This window comes from Microtus pennsylvanicus, chromosome 4 (genome assembly GCF_037038515.1).
Source record: "Microtus pennsylvanicus isolate mMicPen1 chromosome 4, mMicPen1.hap1, whole genome shotgun sequence".
Classification (NCBI taxonomy): Eukaryota; Metazoa; Chordata; class Mammalia; order Rodentia; family Cricetidae; genus Microtus; species Microtus pennsylvanicus.
In genome coordinates, this window is record NC_134582.1 from 60,301,167 (window position 1) to 60,328,603 (window position 27,437).

The following is a 27,437-nucleotide window of genomic DNA, read 5'->3' on the forward strand; positions in this document are numbered from 1 at the left end:
GATACCCTGTAACTGGAGTTATGGATGGTTGTAAATGCAGGTCCCCTACAAGAGCAAGTGATGAGCCATCTCTCTAGCTCTCAACATTTGACCTCGCTTATGCTTGGTCTCTATTCTTTCCCCAACCCTGTAGGTGGGTATCATGTAAAAATTCCACCTCCACTACCAACTGCACATGGATCTATTTGGGTGTATTCTAGGACACATCTTTTCTACATAAGCTACAACAGCATTCCTCTGATGGGAGTATATTTGAATACATGATCTGCAATTCCTATAGAGGGCATGGTTCACTGAAGACAGTGATATTTACCAAGCAACCCAAAACAAAGATGACACTAAATGTGCAAAATATTCTTAGAGCCCTATTTTGCCTGCAGCTGATTTTTCCACATTAAAGTTGTCAACTAGCTGGCTTTCTGCTTGATTAGCAGGACTTGAAATATTTTGCTGTATGAATACTTTATGAAATAGTTATATGCAGATGTTTAACATTGGAAATACGTAAAGACAAAATATTATACAGTTCAACCCAAAAGTACAGTAGTATCAGCACTAACAGCAAGTCAACTTTTTCAAGTGCAAAATAATAGAAGTTTCATGCATATTTTGCAGGGTCTTATGAGACCTAAAATGTTTATCTAAGGACAAATTTTAATTAAGACACACAAGTAGGAGAAAACCATTTTTAATTGGAAAAAAATAAAGTAATACATCTCAAATAACACCATATTTAACAACATAAACTAAATTGTAAGGAGAAATAGCTTTTCTAACTGGTTCTGTGAAACTGATGCCTCAGCATATTGCTACTTCTTTGCTTTATCCAAGAGCTACAGACTAAATAAAGTAGGGGATTTCCCCCTATGAATTAAATTATAAAGCCTATCTATACTTGTTCTTAATTCACTAACAAAGAGAAGTTAAGTTTTTTCCATAGTTAGGAGTTTCCCAAAGTGTGAGTGTGTGTAGAGGGGGTAATTTTTATGAAAAAGTTATTAATGTTTAACTCATCCACAAGACTTCAAAACAGGATTTCAAAATGGCCTCTAGTACAAGTTTCCATTTAAAGAAGTTTTAAAGAAGGATGGTTTATGGACACAATGGCTAAAATAAACTTTATAAAAGTATCAAAGTTATTATTGCTTTAAGCTGTAAGAAATGTGGACAAAAGTCTCCTTTTAAAGAGTTCATTATATAGATGCTCCTAAAATTCCTGTATGCCAACTGAAAGTGCTAGAAAAACACAGCAAACATCACATTCAAGAAATGACAGAAAAAAAGGCATTAAGATGTATGGCTTTTGTGTGTATGACTGTATTATTAAATATAAATAAAGTTATTACTGTTTAACTGAAAAAGGTTTTTACAAAATGCATGTTCAAAATTAACATTTTTATTAAATCAAGTTAAAAAACGTTTATTGTAGAAAAGTCAACGAGGGTATTAAGAAAATCAAAATATACCTTTTTTTTAAACAATATATGTATATATTAGCAGCAAACTACTTCAGAGATTTTCTTTTGAGTTTATTTTAAAGAAAGCATAATAGTGTATGTTAGCAATGGAATGTCAGGAATTCACTCTTCACCCTATACTCTGTGACCTGGCCTCCTCTACAAAACTTTACACCAAAGACTATGAACAAACTTAGTTTTGACTAAAGTGTAGTCAAACAGTAGCTGGTAAAGTCTCACTACATCACTTATGCATTCATTATTTTCAAATATAACTAATGAGCACCATATAACAAATTTTCAGGTGTAACAACAGCCAACTGCACAACTTAGTATTTGGCTTACTGTTTAAAAAATTTGGTAACATACAAAATTTTAATCAAATGAGATAAATACTTCAATCCTATATTGCTTGCCCATTATTAAAACTCTTAATAGAAATTCTATACATAACCTGACAAACTCTAGGCAAAGATATATATGTGTATAGATACATGCTAAAGTGTATGTACATATCCACATACATCTTCAACTTTGGATTTTTAAAAAACTAATTTAAGTGTGATATCATCACTGACTGAAGTCAGCTAGTGAGAAATACTAACTACAAAGAACTGCCATACAACTCATTTATGCTTACAAATTACTCAAGCTAGAGCGAAATAACAAACTAACCACAGAAAACTCTTTTCTCTTCTCTTGCTATGTTCATCTAATAGCAAAAGAAGAAACATTTGTACAATACGCTTTCAAAGTCAAAATTATTATAGAAATTTCACTAGTCTTCAAAAATACAAAACATTACATAAATACAATTTTCTTATTGTTGAATTCCTCAGCTAGAATCTATACTTTAAAAAATCCCTTTGGATTATCCCACTTAGCACTTCAAGTTTCCATTCTGCAACTCTGACAAATGGCTCAGGTTTATTATTTTTATAGGAATCACATCTTTCAGAATTTGCTAGTTACCTTTGTAATAAAGTACTGTTACCTTTGTACTAAAGTCAATAGAAGAAACTGTATCAAATATCAAAAACAACTTAATGAAACATTCAGAATATGTAATACAAGGAAGAAAAGGACAACAGGAACTCCCTTTCACCACACAAATAAAATACAACCTTTTCCATGCTGTTAAAGTAACTGTCTAGAGAATGGAGTTAGGGTAGCCCACCTTTATTTTCAATTAAAAACCTAATACAGTAGAGTGAATTATTTTTATTAATATGCACAGCAAATTACTGAAATGGTGACTTCATGTCTTTCCCTTAAAGATGGCACTTGTAGGTACAAGGATGAAGAGATGTGTACACACATCAGATGTTTACTTGAAAAGACTCTTCTACAGCAGTTTGATACTGGGCTTCCTCATCTAGCTGAAGATTCTAAAACAAGAAAAAACGTGTCAACAGGAAAATAACTATTCAATTTTATCTAATGTATTATACATCTTAGCATACATTTGCATACAAGGCAGTTTTAGGTTTTAAAATGCAAGATTAAGCTGAGCACCATGGTGTGTGTCATATTCTCAGACACTCAGGAACATGAGGCAGGAGGATACCTTGAGCCCAGGGGTTTGAAACATGCATGGACATAATGGGACCCTATCTCAAAAATAGCAAAATATAAGGTTTTAACACACAAAATTTAAAAATTAAATTGTTATAATTATTAAGCAATAACTAATAACTGCTCAGCTCAGCAGAGGATAAAATTTATACTGACTAAAGTTATAACTAATTACAATAGGGGCTGGAGAGATGGCTCAGAGGTTAAAAGCACTGACTGTTCTTCCAGGGGTTCCCAGGAACCACATGGTGGGCTCACTACCATCTGTAATAAGATCTGGTGCCCTCTTCTGGCCTGCAGGGACACATGCAAGCAGAATGCTGTATACATAATTAATAAATAAACCTTTTTAAAAAAACTGATAACACAATAAAGTTGTATCATTTCTAGAAAAGATTTGTTTTGAAGAGAAACTAATTTTAAGAAAGATAAGCATTTACTGAATTATTAGCTGAATAACAGCTTCTTAACCATAGCATGAAACTAAGTAACTACAGCTCAGTCATCTTTAAATTATAGACTAACTCTATGAATAGGGCTTAGTAAGTACCTCGGTGTGGAACAGTTACTTAGAATGCACTGAGTTCCCTCTCCCTGACTCATCAGTCAAACAACAGCAACAACAAAAACCATACTCTATCAATGCAATTTGCTGTCAATTTATGCCCCATGGATTAGCTTTAAAAAGACATCAAGTTGTCTATTTGACAAGCGAAATACAGTTTTCTATGCCATGGTATAACAAAGAATTAAGAGTAAAAATAGCTGACAAAACCCATTTTGCTCTTCCAAATATAGCCCTGCAGGCACAGTAATCTGTTCTTAAAATGGAAATTTAATAATATACAATTGCTTCCTAAAGTCACTAAAGAAGCACATGTGAATTTTACATACATTTACACTCCAGACTAAAACTGCAAAGTCCATATAAATGAAAATTATGCATGCCTGTGTTTACCTGAACAGGAAAACGAATATCAGCTATTCTTTACCGAGAATCATGTATTAAATAAGATTTTAACCACACACAAGCTAAGTACAGTTTTATAATTAATAAAGTAAAATTATCACATCATTTTTTTAAATTACCATGAATATGAAAAGTAGAAAACGACCCATTTGGTTTGAGGGCCTTTGTTGCCTTTCCTAAGTAGACAACCTGGTTTTTGATGGGTTTCTTTGGTTTTGTTTGTTAATGTGCCTCATATAGCAACTAACTCTAGATTTGTAACACATTCTCCCCCACATGTTGTACCAATTTTATTTTATTTTATTTTATTTTTTTGAGACAGGGTTTCTCTGTAGCTATGGTACCTGTCCTGGAACTAGCTCTTGTAGACCAGGCTGGCTTCGAGCTCAGAGATCCACCTGCCTCTGCCTCCCGAGTGCTGGGATTAAAGGCGTGCACCACCAACGCCCGGCCAATTTTACTTTTCAAGCAGGTATAATTTTCTCTTAATTCTAGATAATTTTTACTTAAACTTTCATTTTGCTATTAAGGGGCTTATTTTTCCAATAATTATCCCTCTAATATAAACAATAAATTCTCAGAACTTCATGAAGCTTAACAATTTTACTACTAAATACAGCACCTTGCCCTTTATCCAGTGGTCTGATTCCATAACTTGCCTGAAAACTCAAATTTAGATTGAAAAGTTAATTTAACTTTCTTAATCTTGAAGAACTCACTTACCACAAATTCTCCATAATCAAACTGATGTCTTTGATTTAGATGACTAACGAAATTTCTAGTAATCTGGCTAGGATCTCCCCAAGGAAGAGACACACAAATAGGACATGTCTATGAGAAACAGATTGTTTTAAATAAAAAAATTACAAAATAATGAAACATTATATACTTATTGAGAGCATTAAAATACAAGCTCACGTTACTAAAAATGTCAGGTATACTTCATTGTTGCATTTTGCAGATATTACATTTCTTTAGAAATTGAAAGTCTGTGCCGACCAGTGTCAAGCAAGCCTATTTGGCAAACAGCTCAAATGTTTAGCAATGAAGCATTTAACTCAGATGTTATACTTTAGACAAAGTTCTATTGCATACTAAACAGAAACAGTATAGATAGTCAAGTGTAACTTTTATATGCACTGAAAAAAATCAGAAAAGGTGTAGCTCAATTCACACTAATTTTTAATATATATATACATATACATACATACATATATATATGTTTTGGTTTTTTTCCCTGGAGATAGGGTCTCTCTAATGTAGTCCTAGCTGTCCTGGAACTTGCTATGTAGACTAGGCTGGCCTGAAACTCACTGCCTCCCAAATGCTGGCATAAAGGTGTGCACCAGCACACCGAGCCTTCACATCACAATTTGCTTTACTACTGTGTCTGCACTCAAACCTACAGTGTCTCTTAAGGTTTGCCTGAACACACAAAAAAAAAAAACACTGGATAGTATAACACATTGAGACAGAGTCTCACAAGGTAGCCCAGGCTGCTTTGAACTTGTGATCCTTCTAAGCCTCCCAAGTCCTGGAACTGCAGACATGCAGCTCTTTCTAAGAGTCAAATCCCATAACTAGGTCATTTCCCAAGCAAATTACCTAAGATAAATAACACTACTATAGTAAGAAAGATCATGGATATTCTATAATTTAAATCTCTAGTTATATAACTATTTAAACAAGAAACAACACATGCAGCCTATACTAACATCAATGTAGTAAGTTTTCATTACCTATAACATGTGCAATATATAATCTTATTTAATCTAATTAAAAACTATTATAAAATTATTAGCTTGATTTCACTTACATGTAAAATAAAAATGGAATAAATTATAAAGTTTAAACTATATCCTCAAAGTTTTAATGAAGTACATTTATATATCACAAAAAGAAATAGCTGGATTCTAGCCAAAGCTGACAATGTACAAGTATTATGCAAAAAAGAATACAAATCAAATTAATTCAATATAAAACCAAGCATAATGTCTTAAGTATGAAGATTCCCCACATACCTCTTTGGTACTGTATTTGCTTATTTAACCCCTTCCCTTCTAATGAATGGTTGCAGAAATTGAAAGAATCCTCAGTAGTTACTAGGGCATTTTTCTGAAACATGTTCTACTAGCTAAAATTATCTAACGAGTGGCTGTGAATGTTACTAATACATTATACTCACTCTTCAAGAAGCTGGTTGTGGTAGCTCAAACCTGTAATCCCTAATCCTACTGTAAACTGTCTACATTATTCTCCTTTACATAAGGTAGTAAAATTTTATGTCACATTTTGCATCATGGTCAATCATTAGCAAAAATATATTGTATTAATAACTTAAATCCAAATTGCAATCAACAACTTTCTCCTATTTATGTATAGAAATATACAGAATCGCCGGGCAGTGGTGGCACACGCCTTTAATCCCAGCACTTGGGAGGCAGAGGCAGGCGGATTTCTGTGAGTTCGAGACCAGCCTGGTCTATAAGAGCTAGTTTCAGGACAGGCTCCAAAACCACAGAGAAACCCTGTCTCGAAAAAGAAAAAAAAAAAAAGAAAGAAAGAAAGAAATATACAGAATCATCATCTACTGATGCTGAGGCAGAAAGAATATAAATGCAAGGTCTGCCTGGGCAACTAAGTAAGACCCCATCATAAAATTTTATTAGAAAAAATTAAAAGGCTAGAGATATATTTTAATGGCAGGATGCTTGTGGGGCAAGTGCCCCAGTTCAAACCCCAGTACATGGTAGGGATAAAATAAAAGAGATGAAAGATTATCTTTCAGCTTAATATGTCCTCTTCCATTGTCTAAGAGTTAAAATTCTATGAAATATATGCTCAAAATGAGTTCTTCTGGGATCATTAACAAAATGCTGGAACCCTGTATTCTATATTAATTTACACTAAAATGACAAAGAAGACAAGTATGCATCAAAATAAAAATATAGCATGATTCTTTCTTGCTTTACACATTCTTTACATATTCTCTAAAGATATAATTAAAAATATCTACTGGTTTTACTCTTTGCTTTTTGAAACAAGGTCTCACAGTATAGCTCTAGCTGGGAACTGTTCGCCAGAGCTAGGATTAAAGGCATTCACCACCATGCCTAGTCCATTTTTATTCTTATATATAGGTATTATCTTCTGCAAGAGTTCCCATGACTAGATCCAGTTCTCTGCATCCAGCAGAATAAACTGAAAGGACCCAATGGAATTAGGCTCTGCCACTACACAGAAATGACTCCCTAGTTCACCTTTCATTCTTTCTTAGACTAGTCTACATTAACTCACAGTAACTAACTTTCTTTACATGAGGTAATCAAATTTTAAATCTCATTTTTTTTGCATCACAATCATTTATTAAAACTTTTAAACCCAAATTTAAATAAAGAACCCTCCCCTTTATATACAGGAAGACAGATTCATGGAACCACATGCTTTAAACGAAAGATTCTTTTGGATATATGTACTCACCACAGGAACTATCTGAAATAGATGGTTACTATTACAGTGATCCAATAAACGCTGTCTGGTGAAATTTGACTCTTGACATAAGGGACACTTAAAGGTGGGATGCCCAGAAGAACTATAAGGCAATTCAAATGAGATAGACTGAAATTCAAAACCATCAACATAAAAAATGAGATGTTTCTGTTTTCTGATACATTGTTATGAATTTATTGCTGTGTTTTAAGTCATAGTTCAGTCTCATTTTATACAGTGCTAATGTTTATCATTTCAGACCGTTTTTCCCCTCGCTGCATAGGGGCTAAAGCTAAGTACGATAGTCCATGCCTTTAATTCTTAGTACTCAGAAGGCTAAAGCAATAAGATCCTGAGTTCAAAATCAGCCACATTTACCTAATGAAACCCATTTCCAAACAATTACCAACAAAACATGAGATCATACCTAAGAAGTCCAAATTTAATTTGTAATCCCTCATATGATGCCAGAAGTCACTGTGTGTCCAGTCAAGTTTCTAACTGTTATATGCTGTGGCACAATAGTCTTATACTCTGTAAAGATTTGTCTCTTATACTTGTTTAATAAAATGCTGGCTGGCCAGTAGCCAGGCAGGAAGTATAGTCAGGGCAACCAGAAAGGCTCAGTCTGCGATTGTAACCCAGATGCAGAGAAAGCAAGATGAAAATGCCTCACTGATAAAAGGTACCAAGCCACGTGGTTAACACAGACAAGAATTATGAGTTAATGTAGGATGTAAGAGTTAGTCAGTAGCCTGAGCTAATAGGCCAACATGTTTATAACTAATGTAGGCCTCTGTGTTTCTTTGGGACTGAATGGCTGTGGGACCGGGTGGGACAGAAATCTCTGTCAACAGTTCTACAGTTTACCACACTTTAGAATATACAGACAGACTCCATGGACCAGTGAAAGAGCTCAACAAGTGAAAGCACAAGTAGTTATCTGAACTGCACAAGTATACAACAGCATGTGCTTTACTACCCTCCCCAAAGCACATAAAATACAGTTAAAAAAGGATTTTCATCAAATTCTAACTTTAATATACCCCAGATTAAGAATCTAAGAAAAAATTCAAAGAAAAAGCAAAAAGTAAAGACTGAAATGTGTAGTGGCTCAAATAACAATGACCCCCAAAGGATCATGTTTGAATACTTGGTTCCCATTTGTTAGAACTGTTTGAGAAGGACAGGCAAGTATGGCCTTGTTGGAAGTGTGTCACTGGGCAGACTTTGAAGTTTCAAACAACTGATACCATTTCTAGTGTGCTTTCTGCTTCCTCCTTATGTATCAAGATAGTAACTGTTCCAGCTGCCAATCACCAAGCCTCATACCACCATCACGGACTCTAATCTAGAAATATAAGCCCCCAATAAATTCTATCTTCTGTAAGTTGCACTGGTCATGCATGGTGTTTTACCACAGCAACAGAAATCCTAAGACAAAGTAGTTCAAAGCAATCTAAGAATCAAGCATCACTGGGTTTTAACATTTCTGAATGTTATAGCAAGTGACAGTTCAATATTGACATCTTTGCATGAATCATGCATGGAAGAAATCTGACCAGGAAAATAGATAAGCTCTTACATGGTCCTGAGAGCAAAAAAACGATTTAAGCACTGCTCTTATTTCTGAAAAGCATTAGAAATAAATGGTAGAGAGAAAGAACTTCTGCAAGCTATCCTCTATATATGGAATGTGGTATGCACACAAAAACACAGCACACATAAAAAAATCACATAATAAATACAATAGTAAAAAAATCGGCTAACTAATCTATTTTTATAACCTATAAGCCTGTAACCCCAAGTACTCTGAAGGCATAGGCAAGAGGATCATGATTTTAGGGCCAGCCTAAGCTATATAGCAAAATCATGTCTTAGAGGAAAAGAAAAACTATTATGAGGATTCAGGGTTATAGCTCAATGGTACAGTGAATGTCTAGCATGCTCAATCTCTGGCTTAAATTCTTATCACCACAAATAATAATCACCTCCTATATTATTCAACAATATTATTTACTAAAGTAGAATTTTTAAAAACTTACCTTGTATTCTCTTGGTAAGTTTCTGTGTTATCAGATGAAGGTGTTTCATTCCTATTACTTAAGCACAGGGAAGAAAAGAGTTAATACCCCAAATAATAAAAGATACCAGGACTTCATTAATGTGAACTGTTTAATGAAGATAACAGGACTGAACTTCAGGGGCTGGAGAGATGGTTCAGCAGTTAATACTTCTGATCTTTTAGGCACCAGGCACACATCTGTTACACGTGCAGGAAAAACTCATCCACATTTTTTAAAAAAAAAAAAAAGTGTAAACTTCAAAATACAAAATATTCATGATATTCATGGCATTACTTTCCAAATCAAGTAAGACTGTTCAAATATTCATTCCTTTTAAAATAGATTTTTACAGCAGGGCATAGTCACCACCACTCAGGATGCTGAGGCAGGAGGGATCATACAATTGAGGCCAGCTCTAGACTTACCTTTAATCCCAGTATTTGGGAGGCACAGGCAAAAACGGATGTATCTCTGAGTCTTAGCCATCCTGGGCTACAAAGAGAATTCCAAGCCACTAGTGAAAAACACACACACACACACACACAAAACCTTTTATAATATTCAAGTCCAAGTGTAAATTAGAGAACAAAGAATTGTAATTACATAAAATCTTTTCCCTCAACCAGTGATATTCTTTTGGGGTGATATGGTGAAGTAGGGGCTTGGACAAGGTCTAGAAGTTATTTCAGGATGTCTTCAAACTCCTCATGTTCCTGCTTCATTCATCCTTCTGGCATTATAGGCATGAGCTATCACACTTGACCCTTGCTATTTTCTTTTTAAACATGCAGGGTGTTTTGCTTGCAGGCGCCAGGAAAGGGTACAGGATTCCCTGTATTTGAAGTCACAGATGGTTGTGAGACCCCATGTAGATGCTGAGATTCAAACCCAGGTCCTATGGAAGAACACCTAATGCTCTACTAACCATTAAGCCATCTCTCTAGTGCTCCTTGTTAAATTTTTAAACCGTTGGATAAACTAAAATATTTGTGAACCTTTGTGATGTAGCTAGGATATGGTAGAAGATTGTGGCCTCCAAAGTGTAGGAGTAGGTGTCACAAAATATTTGAACTTGCCGGGCGGTGGTGCGCATGCCTTTAATCCCAGCATTTGGGAAACAGAGGCAGGCGGATCTTTGTGAGTTTGTAGACCAGCCTGGTCTACAAGAGCTAGTTCCAGGACAGGCTCCAAAACCACAGAGAAACCCTGTCTTAAAAAACAACAACAACAACAAAAAATTGAACTTTTGTAAAGATTATAATTTATTTCTAAAAGAGAAACTAGGCATCATTAGCACACTTCTCTAGTACACCGACCATCCTGACCTATTTGCTTATACCCTATGTTAGAAAAGTTAGTGTCATATGGAATACTAGAAAGGGTTTTTCATGTAGGTACTGTAACTAACATACCACAGAACTTCCTCAATGTTGTCAATGTTATAAAAACAAGAACTTGCTGGCTTTGGAGCTTTTTTCCAGCTCACTAGTCTACCATGGGGAAACACCTTTTTTTTTTTCTGAGATTTGTATTATTTTTTATTCTATGAGTGTGTCTGTATACCTGAGAATACAGGTAACCTCAGAGGCCAGAGACATCAGCTCCCCCTAGATTTGGAATTAGATGATTGTAAGTCACCTGATGTGGGTGCTAGGAATCAAAATACATCTGGAAGTGCAAGAAGTGCCCCCCCCCCAAGGGAAAACATTTCTTTTGCCAGGTATCATAACACCTATAATCCTACAATTCAGAAGCCAGCTCATCAGTTCAAAGCCTATTCAAAACTACCTAGTAGTCACACAGCAAGATTCTATCTCAGAAAAACTAAGATCTAATGATACAGCTTGTGGTATAGTGCTTATCTACAATATGTAAAGCACTAAATCCCTGTGTCTGATTCCTACGCACCACAAAACAAACAAACCCAACAACAAAAAGCCACAACTCTGCCCATGTCCATACTGAAAATTCATGATGCCTTCTACGGCAATTACCACACTGCATAGGATATAAAAACAATACTAAGCCAGGCGATGATGGTGCAGGCCTTTAATTCCAGCACTTGGGAGGCAGAGGCAGGCGGATGGATCTCTGTGAGTTCAAGGCCAGCCTGGTCTAGAAGAGCTAGTTCCTGAACAGGCTCCAAAGCTGAAGAGAAACCCTGTCTCGAAAAACCAAGAAAAAACAAAAGATTTAGTAGTAAATAAATAAAGTTTTAAAAATTTAGTTGGAATATAAACTACAGTTTTACTAACAAGAAATTATAAAGGTTAGGAAAGATTTCACAGGGGAGCTAACAGTTTAAATTAAAAAAAAAAAAGCCAATAAAATGACTCAAGAGTTATAGGAGCTTTCTACACAGGCCTGAAAACAGTTTGATCTTCAGATCCCACAAGATGGCAACAGAGAACCATATTCTGAGAGCTGTCCTCTTATCTCCAACACACACACACACACACACACACACACACACACACACACACACACACAAAGTAAACATAAAAAGAATAAAAAGTCTACCAGCTGAAGTGGTTAAGAGCACTGCCTCCTCTTCTAGAGGACCTGGATTCAATTCCCAGCACCCACATAGCAGCTCACACCTGCCTATAACTCCAGGTCCAAGGGATCTGACACCTCACACAGACATACATGCAGACAAACCACCAATCACATAAAATACAAATTAAATCATTAAAATTTTGCCAGTCATACTGATGTACTCCTTTAGTCCCAGCACGCGGGAAGCAGAGGCAGGTGGATCTGTGAGTTGGAGGCCAGCCTGGTCATTAAGTTTCAGGACAGCCAGGACTACACAGAGAAACCCCGTTTCAAAAAACATAAACAAATGCCAGGTGAGCTGATAAAGTGTAGATTACAGTGCTAAGGAAAAACAATACACTTGTAAAGGATGGAGGTGCAAGACATACAACTTAGTCTCACCTATACTACATTAACCTTCAACCCCACTTCTAAAGAGGTGAGAAAACCAAGGCAGTTTCTTGACAATGTCAAACAATTACGAAAGAACAGAGCTGGGCGGGAGGCAGAGGCAGGCGGATCTCTGTGAGTTCGAGACCAGCCTGGTCTACAAGAGCTAGTTCCAGGACAGGCTCCAAAACCACAGAGAAACCCTGTCTCGAAAAAACAAAAACAAAAAAAAAAAAGAACAGAGCTGGAATCTGAGTCAGGGCACTCTCAAATCTAGTGTACACACATGCATGTGCATGTTCATTTATTCATTCATCCATTTGCTCATCTGCAGTACAGGATAGTATCTCTAATCTAGACATTAAACGATAGCCCAGCCCTACCTCACAGCACCTCCCTTGCTTTCTTGGATCAAAGGTCCTGCTAAAGCTGTCTCTTCTGGCTATGAAAGCCCAGGTAGGCCTTGAATTTGTACTTCTCCTGAGTAACTAGGATTACAGCCCTGTGCCACCAGGCTATCTATAGTTTTCATTTTATTGTACTCATCCTTTTATTTTTCGTTAAAAGCAAGATTTCACTACATATTCCAGATTGGCCTTGGACTCATCATGTAGCTTTGACGAACTTTGAAATCATGATAATTCTTTTGCTTTAGTCTTTTGAATGCTGGATCACAGGTGAATGCCATCATATCCAGTTAAGGCTTCACTGGATTTTTTTTTTTTGTTTATTTGGTTGGTTGGTTGGTTTTTTGAGACAGGGTTTCTCTGCAGCTTTGGAGCCTGTCCTGGAACTAGCTCTTGTAGACCAGCCTGGCCTCAAACTCAGAGATTCGCCTGCCTCTGCCTCCTGAGTGCTAGGATTAAAGGTGTGTGCACCACCACTGCCCGGCTTTCACTGTTAACTGAATTAAATGTCTTCCAAAATAGTAAGTATCCATCTGGGGAGATGTCCCAGTGGTTAAAGTGCTTATTGCACAAGCATGGTATTTGAGCTTACCTCTGAACCTATTTGATGGCAGGAACACAGCAGCCATGAAAAAAGACAAGCACAATAAAGCACTCCCGTAAGCCAGTGCTGGGGAGGCAGAGAGAAACAGATCCCTAGCCTATCAGTGATCTCCAGGTTCAGTGAAAAGACTATCTCAAACACAAAGGTGGAGAGCAACTGAAGATATGACACTGTCTTTTGTCCCCCACTACATGAACACATATGCACATACATTAACATGTATACATAATACACACAAGGTAGCACGGATATGTTAAACATGGTTTAAAGTATATACAATGATATGTAGAATTACACAGCAAAGACAAAGGTTAAAAAAAAAGGTCAAATAAAAAAGGAGTCTGGAATAAGACTTTGTGCTATCAGCCAGTTATCAGAGTTTGGAGATGATATCCTTTTTCCTAAACACCAAAGAAAATATATTGCCAGGGTTGTAGAGATGTTGCTAAAAAAACCAAAACAAAAAAACCAAAACATATACTTGCAGAGGACCTGACAACATGCTGACAACTGGCTACAACCATCTGTAACTCCAATTCTGGGGGATACAACACCCTCCCCTCTTCTGGCCTCTGCAGGCACCTGCACTCACATGTACAAACACAGGTCTACACATAATTGAACAGATTGGAATGCCCAATCAGGCAGATTAGAGAACTATCAACTGAACACTAATACTATTCAGAAAATTAAGAGGGATTGAATTACAGAAGTAACAACAGGAAAGAAACAAAACAGATAAGGAATATTGTTACTAAGACTAGACATTGTCTGACCAAATGAACCTAAGGAACCCAAATGAGCAAGGTCTGTTTCCTAGGAATACGGCAGGGAACTGTCATTTAACAAGCAATGCAGAGTACAGTGGTGTATACCTGTGTCAGGCAACAGAGGCATCAAAGTTTAAGGTCAGGATAGTCTATATATATCAAGGTCTACAACCAGCAGGGCTACATAGTGAAACCAAATCTCAAAAAAAAAAAAAAAGAACAAAACAAAAACAAAGCAGCCCAATAAGCAGTGACTGTATAAGTAGGACACTAGGAACTTTACTGACAATTCAGAATAGTGTTGAAAAAAAAGATAACATTACCCCATATTTAGAAGAATTAACAGCAAGTGCACACACCTTCAGTCCCAGCACTTGGGAGACAGAGGCAGGCAGATCTCCGAGTCTGAGGTCAGCCTGGTCTACAAAGCAAGGTCCAAGACAGCCAGGGTTACACAGAAACTCTGTCTCAAAAAACCAATAATAACAAAAATAAGACAAAAACAAATAAATGTGTGCTTATAATACAGCAGAAGTACAGTAAACAAAACACAGGGATGAAAGAATCCACAGGAATTTGGTTTTAAAAAGTCACTAAATGAAAAATGACAATTTTCTCTACTGACAGTAAACCAAGCAAGTTGAGAACCTGGGTTAAGTTCTGCAGAGCAGTGAAAGCAGTCTAAAGAACTTACCAGAAGTTTCAACTAAGTACTCAGAAAAACATTCAAAAGCAGTGGGATAACTATATAGATAACCAGAGAGCTTAAAGATGGCTAAAATATGAATAGTAGCAACATGGATCAAGCACTAAAATTAAAATTTTATTTATTTGACTAAGCACACTGATTTCCACAAACTATTATAAGACTAAAGAAACTGCATTTCTTCACACTTTGAACACAAGCTTGTCATTAATTTTCTAAATGAAACAAAACATTTAGGGATACATGTGGAAATGATGAAATATGAAGAAAAACGAGGTTAACCATCCAAATGGAAGAACTGTAGTTATAGGAATATGGAGTTTAAATGGATACAGCTCACAGGAAACTGTTCTGACAATCGCTCTATTTATTGACCTGGTTAGTGGCTAACTAGGTATACAAATTATTACTATTATTTACTTTAACAGTATTGAGCCTCTGTTACTTATTCAATATCATACCTGGGTGTACATATGGAGAATAACAAAAAAAATTATCAAAAATACCTTTATTAAAAATTAGTTAAAGAATACTCATAAGACATATGCTTAGCAGGTACTTGCTATTAAGCCTGATGACCACTAGAAGTGGGGGTGCAAGCCTTTAATCCCAACAGAAGCAGGTTAATCTCTGAGTCACTGATGCTAGCTAAGGTCAGCCTGGTCTACAAGTTCCAAAGCAGCCATTTATTTATATATCTACATATATGTGTATATATGTGTGTATATGAATATATTACAATAGTAAAAATTGTGTTATAAAAAAATATTGTAACATTAAAAATTATTCTACATTATACATTAATGGAGAGAATTTATACAGAAAAAAACTAGAATGGTGAAAGAACTTTGAAAAAAGTGGAGAAATACACATAAGTAACAACAAACTTAGACAATATGTTCCTTTTACTGAAAATTTCAGGACTATTTATTGTATTCTAGAAGCTTCTGATAGCTCTAAATCAATCTCTAGTAAATAAAACACTACCTAAATATTTACCAAATATCAAAAAGTATTTATTATATTAAGATCAGCTGGTTGAGGGAGAATGGCTTAGTCAAAGTTTAACATCTAGTTAGTTAAACATCAGCTTAGAATCTGCTTAGACATTTGTTTACACCCAGCCCACTACTCCATATACTCTCATCCCACTTAAAAATAAATAAATTAAGGCAGGCAGGTAGGCCTGGACCCAAATTCAATCACCAGGACCCAGGAGAAAAAACTGAGTCCTCCAAGTTGTCCTCTGACTTCCAAATATACACAGCACACACACACACACACACAAACACACACACACAAATGTAATAAATGTTTATGTAATGTTTATAAATGATGCAACAACAAAACAATAAAAAATAAATCCCTATTTTTTTTTTTTTAAAAAAAAAACTGTATGTGGTACCAGGTTTGGGACTGTGCATTTGTAAGACCAGTGCCCAAGAGAATCAGAAGGAGTTCAAAGCCATCAAAGGCAAAGTACTAAAACCAGCTGTGGATACATTATATAGTCTCAAAATAATAGTTTAAAAAAAAAAGTAGAAGCACTATCAGAATAAAAACTTCAAATGCTGCCGGGCGGTGGTGGCGCACGCCTTTAATCCCAGCACTCGGGAGGCAGAGGCAGGCGGATCTCTGGGAGTTCGAGGCCAGCCTGGTCTACAAGAGCTAGTTCCAGGACAGGAACCAAAAGCTACAGAGAAACCCTGTCTCGAAAAATCAAAAAAAAAAAAAAAAAAAAAAAAAACTTCAAATGCTAAACCTATTCCTTAGAGGGCAATGAAGGAAGAAAAAAAATCAAAACAAAACCACACTACTATTTAAATACATTATTGAAAGTGATTTTGCCAAATTTTCAAATTGTTTCACATGAAAATCAGTTGAGTCTCCAACTCCCAGATACAGTTTTTATTCAAACAAAGACTGCCAGAATGATTTTAAGTAACATAAACTTAGGTATAAGTTTAGGTATCATAAAGTTGGTATCAGCGATACAACTATCAAAAAAATTTTGAAGGTAAATTCTAGTTAGGACACCTAGTGTAATTTGTTAAACATATACAAACCAAAATTCCCATAGCAATTTCCACTTCAATTATTAAAATTTTGCTTTTAAAATAAATGCTGCTTACCTGCTCCTTACTGGATCTTGAGAAATCTTAAAGTTTGGAATGACAGAAGAAACACCATACTCATCCTGATACTTCTTACAAGATTTGTAATGATGTCTCATGCGATAGAATTTAATCTGTAAATTATTGGTTAAAATATATCTTTTAATTTAAAACAGTATACACAAAGTTTGAGACACTGTCAATAGAAGGAAAAAAAGATGAAAATAGGTAACTAAATATTTCATTTAAGATCAAGTTTAGTGTAAGGCAGGATGGCACACAGCTTTAACCCCATTCAGCACTAGGTAAAGAGATCTCTTAGAGGTCAAGGCTAATCAGGTCTACACAGTGAGTTTCGGGTCAGCTAGGGCTACACAGAGAGACTCTGCCGCAAAAAAAAAAAAAAAAAAAAGATAACACATTTTTGTTCATGCACACAAGTTCAGCTTCAACTATACCATTGGGGGAAATTAACAAATAATTTTACACTTGAAATGATAGAAAAAGCCAGGCCAAAAAAAAAAAGAAGAAGAAGAAGAAGAAGAAGAAGAGGAAAGAAAGAAAGAAAAAGCCAGGCTCAGTGGTGCAACCTTATCTCAGCATTTGGGCAGACGAAAAAAAAAAACTCAGCTGTTCAAGCTCATCCTCAATTATGAGCTCAGCCCACTTGGGCTACCTGACAGAATAGCTCAGAAAACAAAATGCAAAAGAAAGAATACTAAGAGGTTGCCTCATGCTTCTAGGTGTTTGACTATTACAGCCTGTAAGAATTAGAAAGCTGGTTAAAGAATGATGGTCCCATGTTCATATTGGGAAAATTTTTTGGTTTCTTACTGAGAAGTGAGGCAAGAATCCTGCAAGTGTGTTTTCATTTCTCTTCCTTTCCAGTTCAACATCTTCTTCAGAGATAGAAAACAGATCTGACTTTTTGTAAATGCTCTAAACGTAAGGACGTATCAAAGCCTAACTACGCTTCACTAGTACAGCCTTCTTCAAGTAGATTAGAGAATGCTAATTGTTTATCAATCTGATTATCCCGTGTCTTAAAACTTAAACCAGTCTTCTGCGAAATATTTCATGATTTCTTAAATACCTAAGTAAGCAGCTACAGAGGTTTGAGTTCTATTAGGCTAAATAAATTAACATTTGAAAGACTGTGAGCTTATTGAGAAAATAAAATTTTAATCTTAAAGATAAAAAAACTCAAGGTTTTTGATACACAAGTTTCTGGTCTTTTCTACATAACTCAATCTAAATAACATCCTGTTTATTTTGTTTTTGAGACTATCTCAATTTGTAGCCCAAACTGGCTGTGAATTTGCAACGCTCCTAGTTCAGCCTTCTTGAGAGCAGGGATTATAGGTGTACACCACACTGCCTGGAAATGTCTTTCTTTTTAAAACCATGTTCACCAGGAAAATTAAAACACTGTCATAATATAACTCTACCTTTTTTGAACAGCATCTGCAGCTACCAGAAAACTTCCTCATGATATTTTCAAGATCTAAGGCCCGTTCTGGACATGCTCTTTCTCTTCTCGTCACACTTCCACGACACAGGGGACAATGAATTCCACTTTCTCTCATTGCAGTCAGGAAACATTTTCTACAGAAACTAAACCAAACATTTGTGACATGTTAATTACAGAAAAAAATTACTTTTATTTCCATAACTAAACATAAATGATATGGATATGTACATATACAAGGTAGTAAGGTTATTCAAATGTATGTACAGTCCAAATTTAAAATTATCTCTCAAACAGTAAGACTAATAATTGGATTAGATGGTAACAAAATGAAACTAAATTCAAGTCCATTTTACAACTTTCTTTTTGAGAAGGGTCTCACTCTGAAGCTGAAGTTTAGACCCTAAGGAAGCAATCCTTCTTTAACTTCCTAAAGCTTGAGAAAGCTTGGGAAAGAATAGAGTAAAGCATGTTTTCTTGGTAGCAGCAATTTCTCAGGTCTGCTCTGCTTGCTAGAGGCAAGCAAGCACTCTCATCTAAGAGAGGCTTCCTGACTCAGCTTTAGCTGCAAAACCCTGCAGCTCTTTTAAGAGGTCCTGCCACAAAACTCTTAAATGGTGTTGATGAAAAGCTGAACGCTTGCTTTTTGGTTTTCATCTGTAGCAGAAAAAAAGCTGAGTTGTTTTTGTTTTGTTTTGTTTTGTTTGCTTTTTCGAGACAGGGTTTCTCTGTGGTTTTGGAGTTTGTCCTGGAACTAGCTCTTGTAGACCAGGCTGGTCTCGAACTCACAGAGGTCCGCCTGCCTCTGCCTCCCAAGTGCTGGGATTAAAGGCGTGCGCCACCTGAGTTGTTTTAAAATGCCGGCTTTCTGGGCTGTCCTGCCAGGGCAAACTCTAACTCCTTCAGGCAGGTGGTCCGACTACCAGAGCATTTGGGTGCAGTTTCTGAGTGCACTGACGCACCTTACTTGCTGGCAGGGACCTTGAAAGGCCACAGAGTTGTGGCAATAAACGTGACTACAGCTCGTACCTCTGTCATGATTCTGGAAAGCTAAGGAATGGGCTGGATCCAGCTGCCAAAGCCATGGCTTCAATCCTACCCATATTGCTTGGTAAATTAAAGACTCGTGTGGTCAGAAAGATATACAGTAAAGAGAGATTCAAAAAATAAAAAAAAAAAACTCTAAATGGTTTACAGTGTGTTTAAAAATATATGCAGGCTTGAAAAAAAAGTTAAAGTTCTTAAAGTAAAGAAAGAGTAGTTGGGTGTGGTGGTACACACCTTTAATCCCAACACTTGGAGGCAGAGGTAGATTGGCGTCTGTGACTTCAAGGTGTGGCAGGCCACACCTTTAATCCCGATGCTTGGGAGACAGAGTCCTCGAACCTCTGAGAGTTCAAGGACAGCCTGGTCTACAGAGTTAGTTATTCTGGAACAAAGATTTGTTGGAAAGAAGTTCAGAGGAAGTCAGAGGGAGGTAACTGAAAATAAAAATGAGCAAAATAGCCGGGCGGTGGTGGCGCATGCCTTTAATCCCAGCACTCAGGCAGAGGCAGGCAGATCTCTGGGAGTTCGAGACCAGCCTGGTCTACAAGAGCTAGTAGGAGGACAGACTCCTCCAAAACCAGAGAAACCCTGTCTTGAAAAACCAAAAAAAAAAAAAAAAAAAAAAGCAAAATACATTTTATGTATGAGACTGTCAACAAATAATTTTAAAAAATTATAGTGAAGCCGGGCGGTGGTGGTGCACGCCTTTAATCCCAGCACTTGGGAGGCAGAGGCAGGCGGATCTCTGTGAGTTCGAGGCCAGCCTGGTCTACAAGAGCTAGTTCCAGGACAGGGACCAAAGCTACAGAGAAACCCTGTCTCGAAAAACAAAAACAAAAAAAAAAATTATAGTGAGCTCCCAATTAGAGCTGTATTGGTAAACTTCATCTCAAAACTCAAAAAAAAAAAAAAAAGGCCAGATATCTTGGCCCACACCAATCATCCCAGCACTTGAGAAGTAGAGACAAGAAAATCAGAGTACAAAGCCTGTCTCAACTATCTAAGGAGTTCAAGGTCAGCCTGGGCTATATAAGAGAAGTCTCAAAGAAAGAAAACTAACGTTTCCCAGATATGTTATTATATGTAAATTTTCATTTGGATTAGAGTTTCTAACAGTGTACAAATATTCCTTGACATTTTAAAAAAAGTGATAGAAACTATGATGATTGGTTTTAAGCGTCAACTAGGCACAACCCAGAACCTCCTGGGAAGAGAAAGTCAGTTGAGGTATTGTCTAGATTAGGTTGGCTGATCTTTGGGTGTATTTTAGGGTTGTTTTGATAGTTACTGATGCAGGAAGACCCAGACCATTCAGACAGCAGCCTTCCCTGGTTTGGGGCCCTGAACTGTATAAAAGAAAGCCGGCTAAGTAGCCAACAAGGTTCTGTGCATTTACTATATACCTGCTCTTGACTAGATGTGACACTTTAAATTCCTGCCTTGATGTCTCCAAAGAAACAGACTGCAATTGTAAATCAAATAAACCCTTCCTGGGGGCTGGAGAGATGGCTCAGTGGTTAAGAGCACTGACTGCTCTTCCAGAGGTCCTGAGTTCAATTCCCAGCAACCACATGGTGGCTCACAGCCATCTATGAGACATGGCTTCCCCTTCTGGCTCGCGGGCACACATGAAAGGAATGCTGTACACATAATAAATAAATAAATACAGCCGGGTGGTGGTGGCACACGCCTTTAATCCCAGCACTTGGGAGGCAGAGGCAGATCTCTGTGAGTTCGAGACCAGCCTGGTCTACAAGAGCTAGGTCCAGGACAGGCTCCAAAACCACAGAGAAACCCTGTCTCAAAAAACCAAAAAAATAAATAAATAAATAGATAAAATAAACCCTTCCTTTCCTAAGCTGCTTTGTGACAAAGTATTAAAAAAACAAAAATGAAAATAAACTAAGAGATTTTTAAGATTACAAAGTAAAATAAGAGAAATAACCTTATCAACAGCCACTCTATTTTCTTCTGAAATGTCTTTTGGATACTTGCCTCAAACACACTTTATTTTTGACCTTTTGAAGAACAGTATTGCTATGTGGCCCATGCTGGTATCAAATCCGTGGCAATCCTCCTACCTTACCTCACCTCCCAAGTGCTGTTTTCATGCCTGGTTGGGGGCGGGGAGAAAGGCATAGGAACCTTGCATATGCTAACACTGGGCTAAGTCCCCCAGTTTATTTTGGTGTTTTGAGACAGAGTCTCACTTAGTTGCATAGTCTAGCCTTGAAATTGCAATTGTCCTTTCTTTCTCGGTCTTCCCAGATGCTTTTGCAGGCCTGTACTACCCAAGCCAAATTTGTTTTGTTTTTCCGTGCTGGGGATTGAACCCAGACCCTTGTGCATGCTAAGCAAGCATTTTTACACTAACCCCCTCAGTCCTTTGTTTTTACTTATTCTTTAAAACGTTATATCTGAGTATTATAAGGTATCTAACAGTGCTGTGGTTAAGTCTTTTTGTTATTGCTTTGCTTTTTGTTTTAATTCTTTCAGTTTATGTCTTGCCTGTTTTCTTCTTATCCTGTATTTCAGGATACAGCTCTCTCTACTCAAGTTATGTGAGTATTCTCCAAAACTTGGGTCTGTCTAGGACCTTTTCCCTTCTTGCTTTCAGTTACATACATTCCTCAGTGAATATACCCACAAAGGCACTCCATTTATTCCAGATCAATGTACAATATATACATTGAAAAAATGGACATGCTGTCATTAAATCTTATACAATAAATATCCTTAAACGGTCAGGGGTCTCTTCTCGGCATAACCACTGTCACCTTAGTTTAAGGTTCTAATCATTCTCTTTCCTGACATATCAATGTGTCAATCATATTAGTCTCAACTGTCAACCTGAAATTTGACACTAATAAAAACTTTCTAAAAGTGAAACCACACTATCTATGCTGCTTTCCTGCCAAAATAGGTCTCTGATTTCTAGGAAAACATACAAATGGCTCACCCTGTAAATTCCTGCCAATATCCAAAGTTTGTATGAGGATAGCCATCTTCTGTACTCCTCTTTATCACAGTACACAAAGTAAACCTATACAAGGTACACCCCACTGTGCCCCAAATACAAACTGTCATCAGTAACTTCATAAAGAAAATCAGCCATTTATATTTATATTCCTAAACTGATTTAGACACTTGCTTCTTGTTGCTAACATAAAAATTACTACCTAAAATCTTGTAAATATCAGTAACACTCATTTATAGTTTTCTCCACTAGACCATCAACAGTTACCAGAAAAAGTACTTCTTGTTCCAAATAGAAAGCATTAGACAATTGCTATTTGGAGAAATAAATGAAGATTGAAGAGACATTTATATACTGATAAAGTTATTATAACGAGGGGCTGGAGAGATGGCTCAGTGGTTAAGAGCACTGACTGCTCTTCCAGAGGTCCTGAGTTCAATTCCCAGCAACCACATGGTGGCTTACAGCCATCTATAATGAGACCTTGCGCCCCCTTCTGGCTCGCGGGCACACATGGAAGGAATGCTATATACATAATAAATAATTTTAAAAAAGTTATTATAATGATTCTGCTCCTTTCCTGTCGCTAAAATGGTCATGAAAACTTATTTTTAACATCTTCAAGGTCCTCAATAATCCAAATCATTAACCCCATCCCTCTCTATAAATCATAAAGTAATATGGTACTCTTTCCTTCTGTTTGGTATTCTGGAGTGTTTTTATACATTAAGATTAAGACACTGAGCTCAGCCAGGCTCCCAGCACTGGGAGGCAGAGGCAGGCCGATCTCTGTGAGTTCAAGGCCAGCCTGTTCTACAAGAGCCAGTTTAAGGACAAGCTCTAAAAAACTACAGCAAAACCCTGTCTCAGAAAAAAAAAAAACCACTGAGCTCAATCCTAAACCCTACCTCAAAACACAATCTGATTTTACAGCAAAATATAAACTAGCTTATAGTCACAATTTGTCTTTTGTGAAAAAGAGATGGGCTGGAGAGATGGCTCAGCAGTTAAGAGCATTGCCTGCTCTTCCAAAGATCCTGAGTTCAATTCCCAGCAACCACATGGTGGCTCACAACCATCTGTAATGAGATCTGGTGCCCTCTTCTGGCATACACAGACAGAATATTGTATACATAATAAATAAATTTTTTTTTTTTTGGTTTTTCAAGGCAGGGTTTCTCTGTGGCTTTGGAGCCTGTCCTGGAACTAGCTCTGTAGACCAGGCTGGTCTCGAACTCACAGAGATCCGCCTGCCTCTGCCTCCCAAGTGCTGGGATTAAAGGCGTGCGCCACCATAAATAAATGTTTTTTTTTTTTAAAAAAAAAGAGATAATGATGTAAGAAACCAATACAGTAGTTTCAAATAATTCTAGTTATAAAGAAAATCAATTTCTTCACCCCATTCGGTCCAGTCAATCTAGACCCTGTTCCATCATTACTCGCCTTCCCGTCTATATAAAACTTTTCCTCCCTCTTCCTTCTTTAAATACACTGTTCAGCAACTGGAGGAAAAGTGGGGTAGAAAGCTATTCTGCTCATGTCAATGTCCAATAAGTTAATCTGAAGAAAGTCAGAACTAAGTTAAAAAAAAATCATCACTTGAGGTGAAGCCAAATTACAGTCCTTCATTTTAAATATAACATAGGAAATACAGTGGAATTTTGTGCAGTTGTGAGGGGACTAAAAATTACAATGATCTACCAAACCCACACACACAGCAACTACTTACTATAGTTTCTTCTCACCTCATCTGCACCAAACGGATAGTCAGGCTGTCATTCATCTTTTTCTGTATAAAACTTAACTTTATTGTTTTAAATTATGTTTTTGTGTGTGTGCATGCATGTGGAAATGTGCATGTGAGTGCAAGTGTCCGGAGAAGCAAAAGATATTGGAACCCTTAGAATCAGTTAACAGTCAGTTGTCTATCAGCTGTAGGTGGTAGGGACTGAGCTCAGGTCCTGTGGAAGAACAGTAATTGTTCTTAACCTCAGAGCCATCTCTCCAGTTCCCATCTTTCTCTCTTTCAGTGTTCCGCTGTGTACCCCTGGCTGTCCTAAAATTTGCTCTGTAGTAGACAAGTGCTGGCCTCGAACTCACTGAGATGCACTTGCCTCTGCTTCCAAGTACTGGGATTAAAGGCGTGCACCACCATCAATAAGCTCCTTAATCTTTCTTGATGAGCAAAAATAACTTAGACATTTCATCCCTAAAAGCTAATTCATCCGACTACCACAGAATAGTGTAAGTGGAGATGGAGAACTGTGGAGAGCTAGCCCTTGCCCAGGAGAAGACGGCCAACACAAAAGGAGCTCCGTGGTTTTTCTGCAGATTTTTAAAATCATATTGCTTTGTGTGGGCATTTTTTGTCTGTTTCATTATATATTATAGTCCCATTTTGCAGTTTTATGGGTCTTATTTGTTTCTTGTCTTTTCATTTTTTTTTTAGGCCTCGTTTGTTTCAGCTTTTTCTTTGTTTGCTAAAGACTGAGGTAAAGAAAGGGCAGGTAGGTGGGAGGATCTGGGAGAGGTGAAACAGTGATCAGACTATAATGTGCAAAATTTTTTAATTAAAAAAGATTAACAAGCCGGGCGGCGGTGGCGCACGCCTTTAATCCCAGCACTCGGGAGGCAGAGGCAGGCGGATCTCTGTGAGTTCGAGACCAGCCTGGTCTACAAGAGCTAGTTCCAGGACAGGCTCCAAAACCACAGAGAAATCCCGTCTCGAAAATCCACACACACAAAAAAAAGATTAACAATGTCAAAAAATTAACAACGAAAAGTCATCTGTAGTTAAACCTGTGACTAAGAAACCAAAGTTCTATCCACCACCCTTATTCTTTTTTTTAGAGGGGACTGTTGGTACTATTGGGTGGTTGTGTTCTGTGACCAGTCTTGCAGGGTGGCCTGGAAGTCACTACATGGCAAGGCTAGCCTCAAACTCAAAATCTTTCTGTTGTTTGAGTCTCCCAAGCACCACCTCACCTGGCTTGTAATTATGCCTTGAAAATTCTAAGTCCCACCATTAAAAACAAAAGATTGGAAAGAAAAACTTAACCAGAGACTTGTTCAATTCTTTGCAGCTGCTTGGAAGCAGAGGACCTTTTTAGGCCGCACCTGCCAGAAATCCATCTAAGTTGGGAATGGGGCCTAGGAGTTGGTTATCTTTGCTTTAAAAAGTCCCTCAGGGGAGCCTGCGTGCTAGTGCACACCTTTCACCCCCGAGGCAAGTAGATCTCTGTGAGTTCCAGACCAGCCAGAGCTACAGGAGACTCTGGCTCAAAACAAACCAAGTTCCCCGGGGGTTGTGCTCACCACCCAGGTCTGTCATTCGCTCACAGACTTGACTGAGGCCTGTTTCCCACCCTCACGAAACTGGCTGTCGGGAAAGCGATTGAAGCTGTTCCTGCACCTACCTCCGGCCACCCTGCCTGCCATCTTTGTGCTCCACCTCCTCCCCGGAGTAGGTACCTCCTCCAGCGATAGTAAACAGAAGGAAGGCACAAAGGGGCGACCTCAAGCCCAGGAAATCCTGCCAGATCCAACCCACCGTGGGAGGAAGAGGCTAACTCGGCTTACACCGCTTTATCCCTGAGTTGTAAATTCGCTCAAAGATGGTGTGAAAAAAGGGGGGTCAAAGGTCGGGGGAGGAGGGGGCGGTTCTCGCACAGCCAGGGGCCTGGGTCTCGAAAACCAAGACAAGCCTAAAAAAACGCGGCAGGCGGGTCGCCCAGCGCGTCCACAAGCCCGACACCTCCGCGGGGCCCAGCACTCAACGCCCGGGCCGCCACAGGGGTTGCTAGGAAACAAAAAGGCTCCACGTTCTCTACCACTGCCCTCCGGCCTGGCACGGAGGCCGCCGGGAGGGCCCGAGCGCCGGCCTCGGGCGCGCAGAGAGCGGGCGGCGGGGGCCAGGCCGGCGGCGGGGAAGGCCGGGGCGCGCGGGGCGCGGGCGAGGGGCATCCACTCACACGTGCTGACAGGCCGCGGTCCGCACCGGCGTCTTGAACACCTCCTGACAGACGGGGCAGTAGAAATCGTCTTCCGTGTAGGACGTGGCCGCCGAGAGCTCCTCGGACATGGCGGGGGCTGGGCGGGAAAGGCGACGGCGCCGGCGGGGGCCCGGGTGGTAGTGGCGGCCCTCGGCCCTCGGCCCCGACAGAGCCCTGAAGGGGGAGGGAGCGGTGTCAGGAAGCGGCTCGCTCAGGAAGCCGCCAGCGCCAGGAAGGGGGCGGGGCTCGGGGGCGGGGCGGAACACCGAGACAAGGCAGCAGCACGAGCAGACCCCGCCCATTCTCGGCGGGCGCGCGCGGCGCGAAGGCGGGGCTCAGCGGGCGGGGCGGCAGAAGACGCACTCATTGGTTGCGCCGCGGCTTCTATCGCCGGCGCGCGCCGAAGCCCCACCCCTCCCGGCCGCCATGGTGCCGAGGCCCCGCCCCCAGCGGCCGCGCGCCGACGCTACCCGGTTCCACGCTCCGCGGCTCGCCCGCTCCGCACGGCCCGCCCTCCGCACTCTGAGCGCTGTCGCGCGGCCCGCCCGCCCCTCCGGCGCGCTCGCCCTACCTCACCTCACGTCCCCGAGGGGCGCTGGGCCTTAAGCGCCCTCTCCGTCACGGGCCGGCCCAGCGCGGTCGTCGGACTCCAGCCCCTCGGCGCACAGGCCTCAGGGCACTGGGCCCGACCGAGGCTCGTGGAGCACTGTCGAGCCCCCACCCCCGGAGCCGCAGTCCCGCTGCATTGCGAGGCCCGCTGCTCTCCCGCAGGTCACCGCCCACCGCCCGGCGGGGAAGTGGTAGCCTCCCCGGCCCCCATGGCAACCGGGAGCGGCGTGGCGGCGGATTGTGACGAAGGCAATAGGC

At 39.1% G+C, this 27,437-nt stretch overlaps 1 protein-coding gene across 3 annotated transcripts; it reads right to left on the reverse strand.

Annotated features, from left to right (window-relative positions):
• Positions 1-672: 672 nt before the first annotated feature.
• Rnf138 (ring finger protein 138) lies at positions 673-27,282 on the reverse strand. 3 transcript variants are annotated; one of them, XM_075969238.1, is made up of 8 exons: positions 27,147-27,282; positions 26,550-26,744; positions 18,535-18,700; positions 17,105-17,220; positions 9,537-9,593; positions 7,483-7,594; positions 4,726-4,833; positions 673-2,845 (listed from the first exon to the last, which is right to left on the reverse strand). In XM_075969238.1, the coding sequence occupies exons 2-8, from the start codon at positions 26,657-26,659 to the stop codon at positions 2,777-2,779; spliced, it is 738 nt and encodes a 245-aa protein (XP_075825353.1). In that variant the 5' UTR covers positions 26,660-26,744; positions 27,147-27,282; the 3' UTR covers positions 673-2,776. The 3 variants fall into 3 exon arrangements, with proteins under 3 accessions (XP_075825353.1, XP_075825352.1, XP_075825354.1); XM_075969237.1 differs by lacking the exon at positions 27,147-27,282 and having other exon boundaries at positions 26,550-26,818; XM_075969239.1 differs by lacking the exons at positions 4,726-4,833; positions 27,147-27,282 and having other exon boundaries at positions 26,550-26,786.
• Between the last annotated feature and the right edge of the window lie 155 nt (positions 27,283-27,437).

What these genes read in the sequence shown, in the direction of transcription:
- Rnf138 (XM_075969238.1), bottom strand. Translation starts at nt 26,659, where the DNA reads ATGTCCGAGGAGCTCTCGGCGGCCACGTCCTACACGGAAGACGATTTC. An exon ending in GCAGATGCTGTTCAAAAAAG is followed by an intron (nt 17,221 to 18,534) that starts GTAGAGTTATAT and finishes AATAATTTACAG; the next exon opens with ATTAAATTCTATCGCATGAG. An exon ending in CAAGATCCAGTAAGGAGCAG is followed by an intron (nt 9,594 to 17,104) that starts GTAAGCAGCATT and finishes CCTGTGCTTAAG; the next exon opens with TAATAGGAATGAAACACCTT.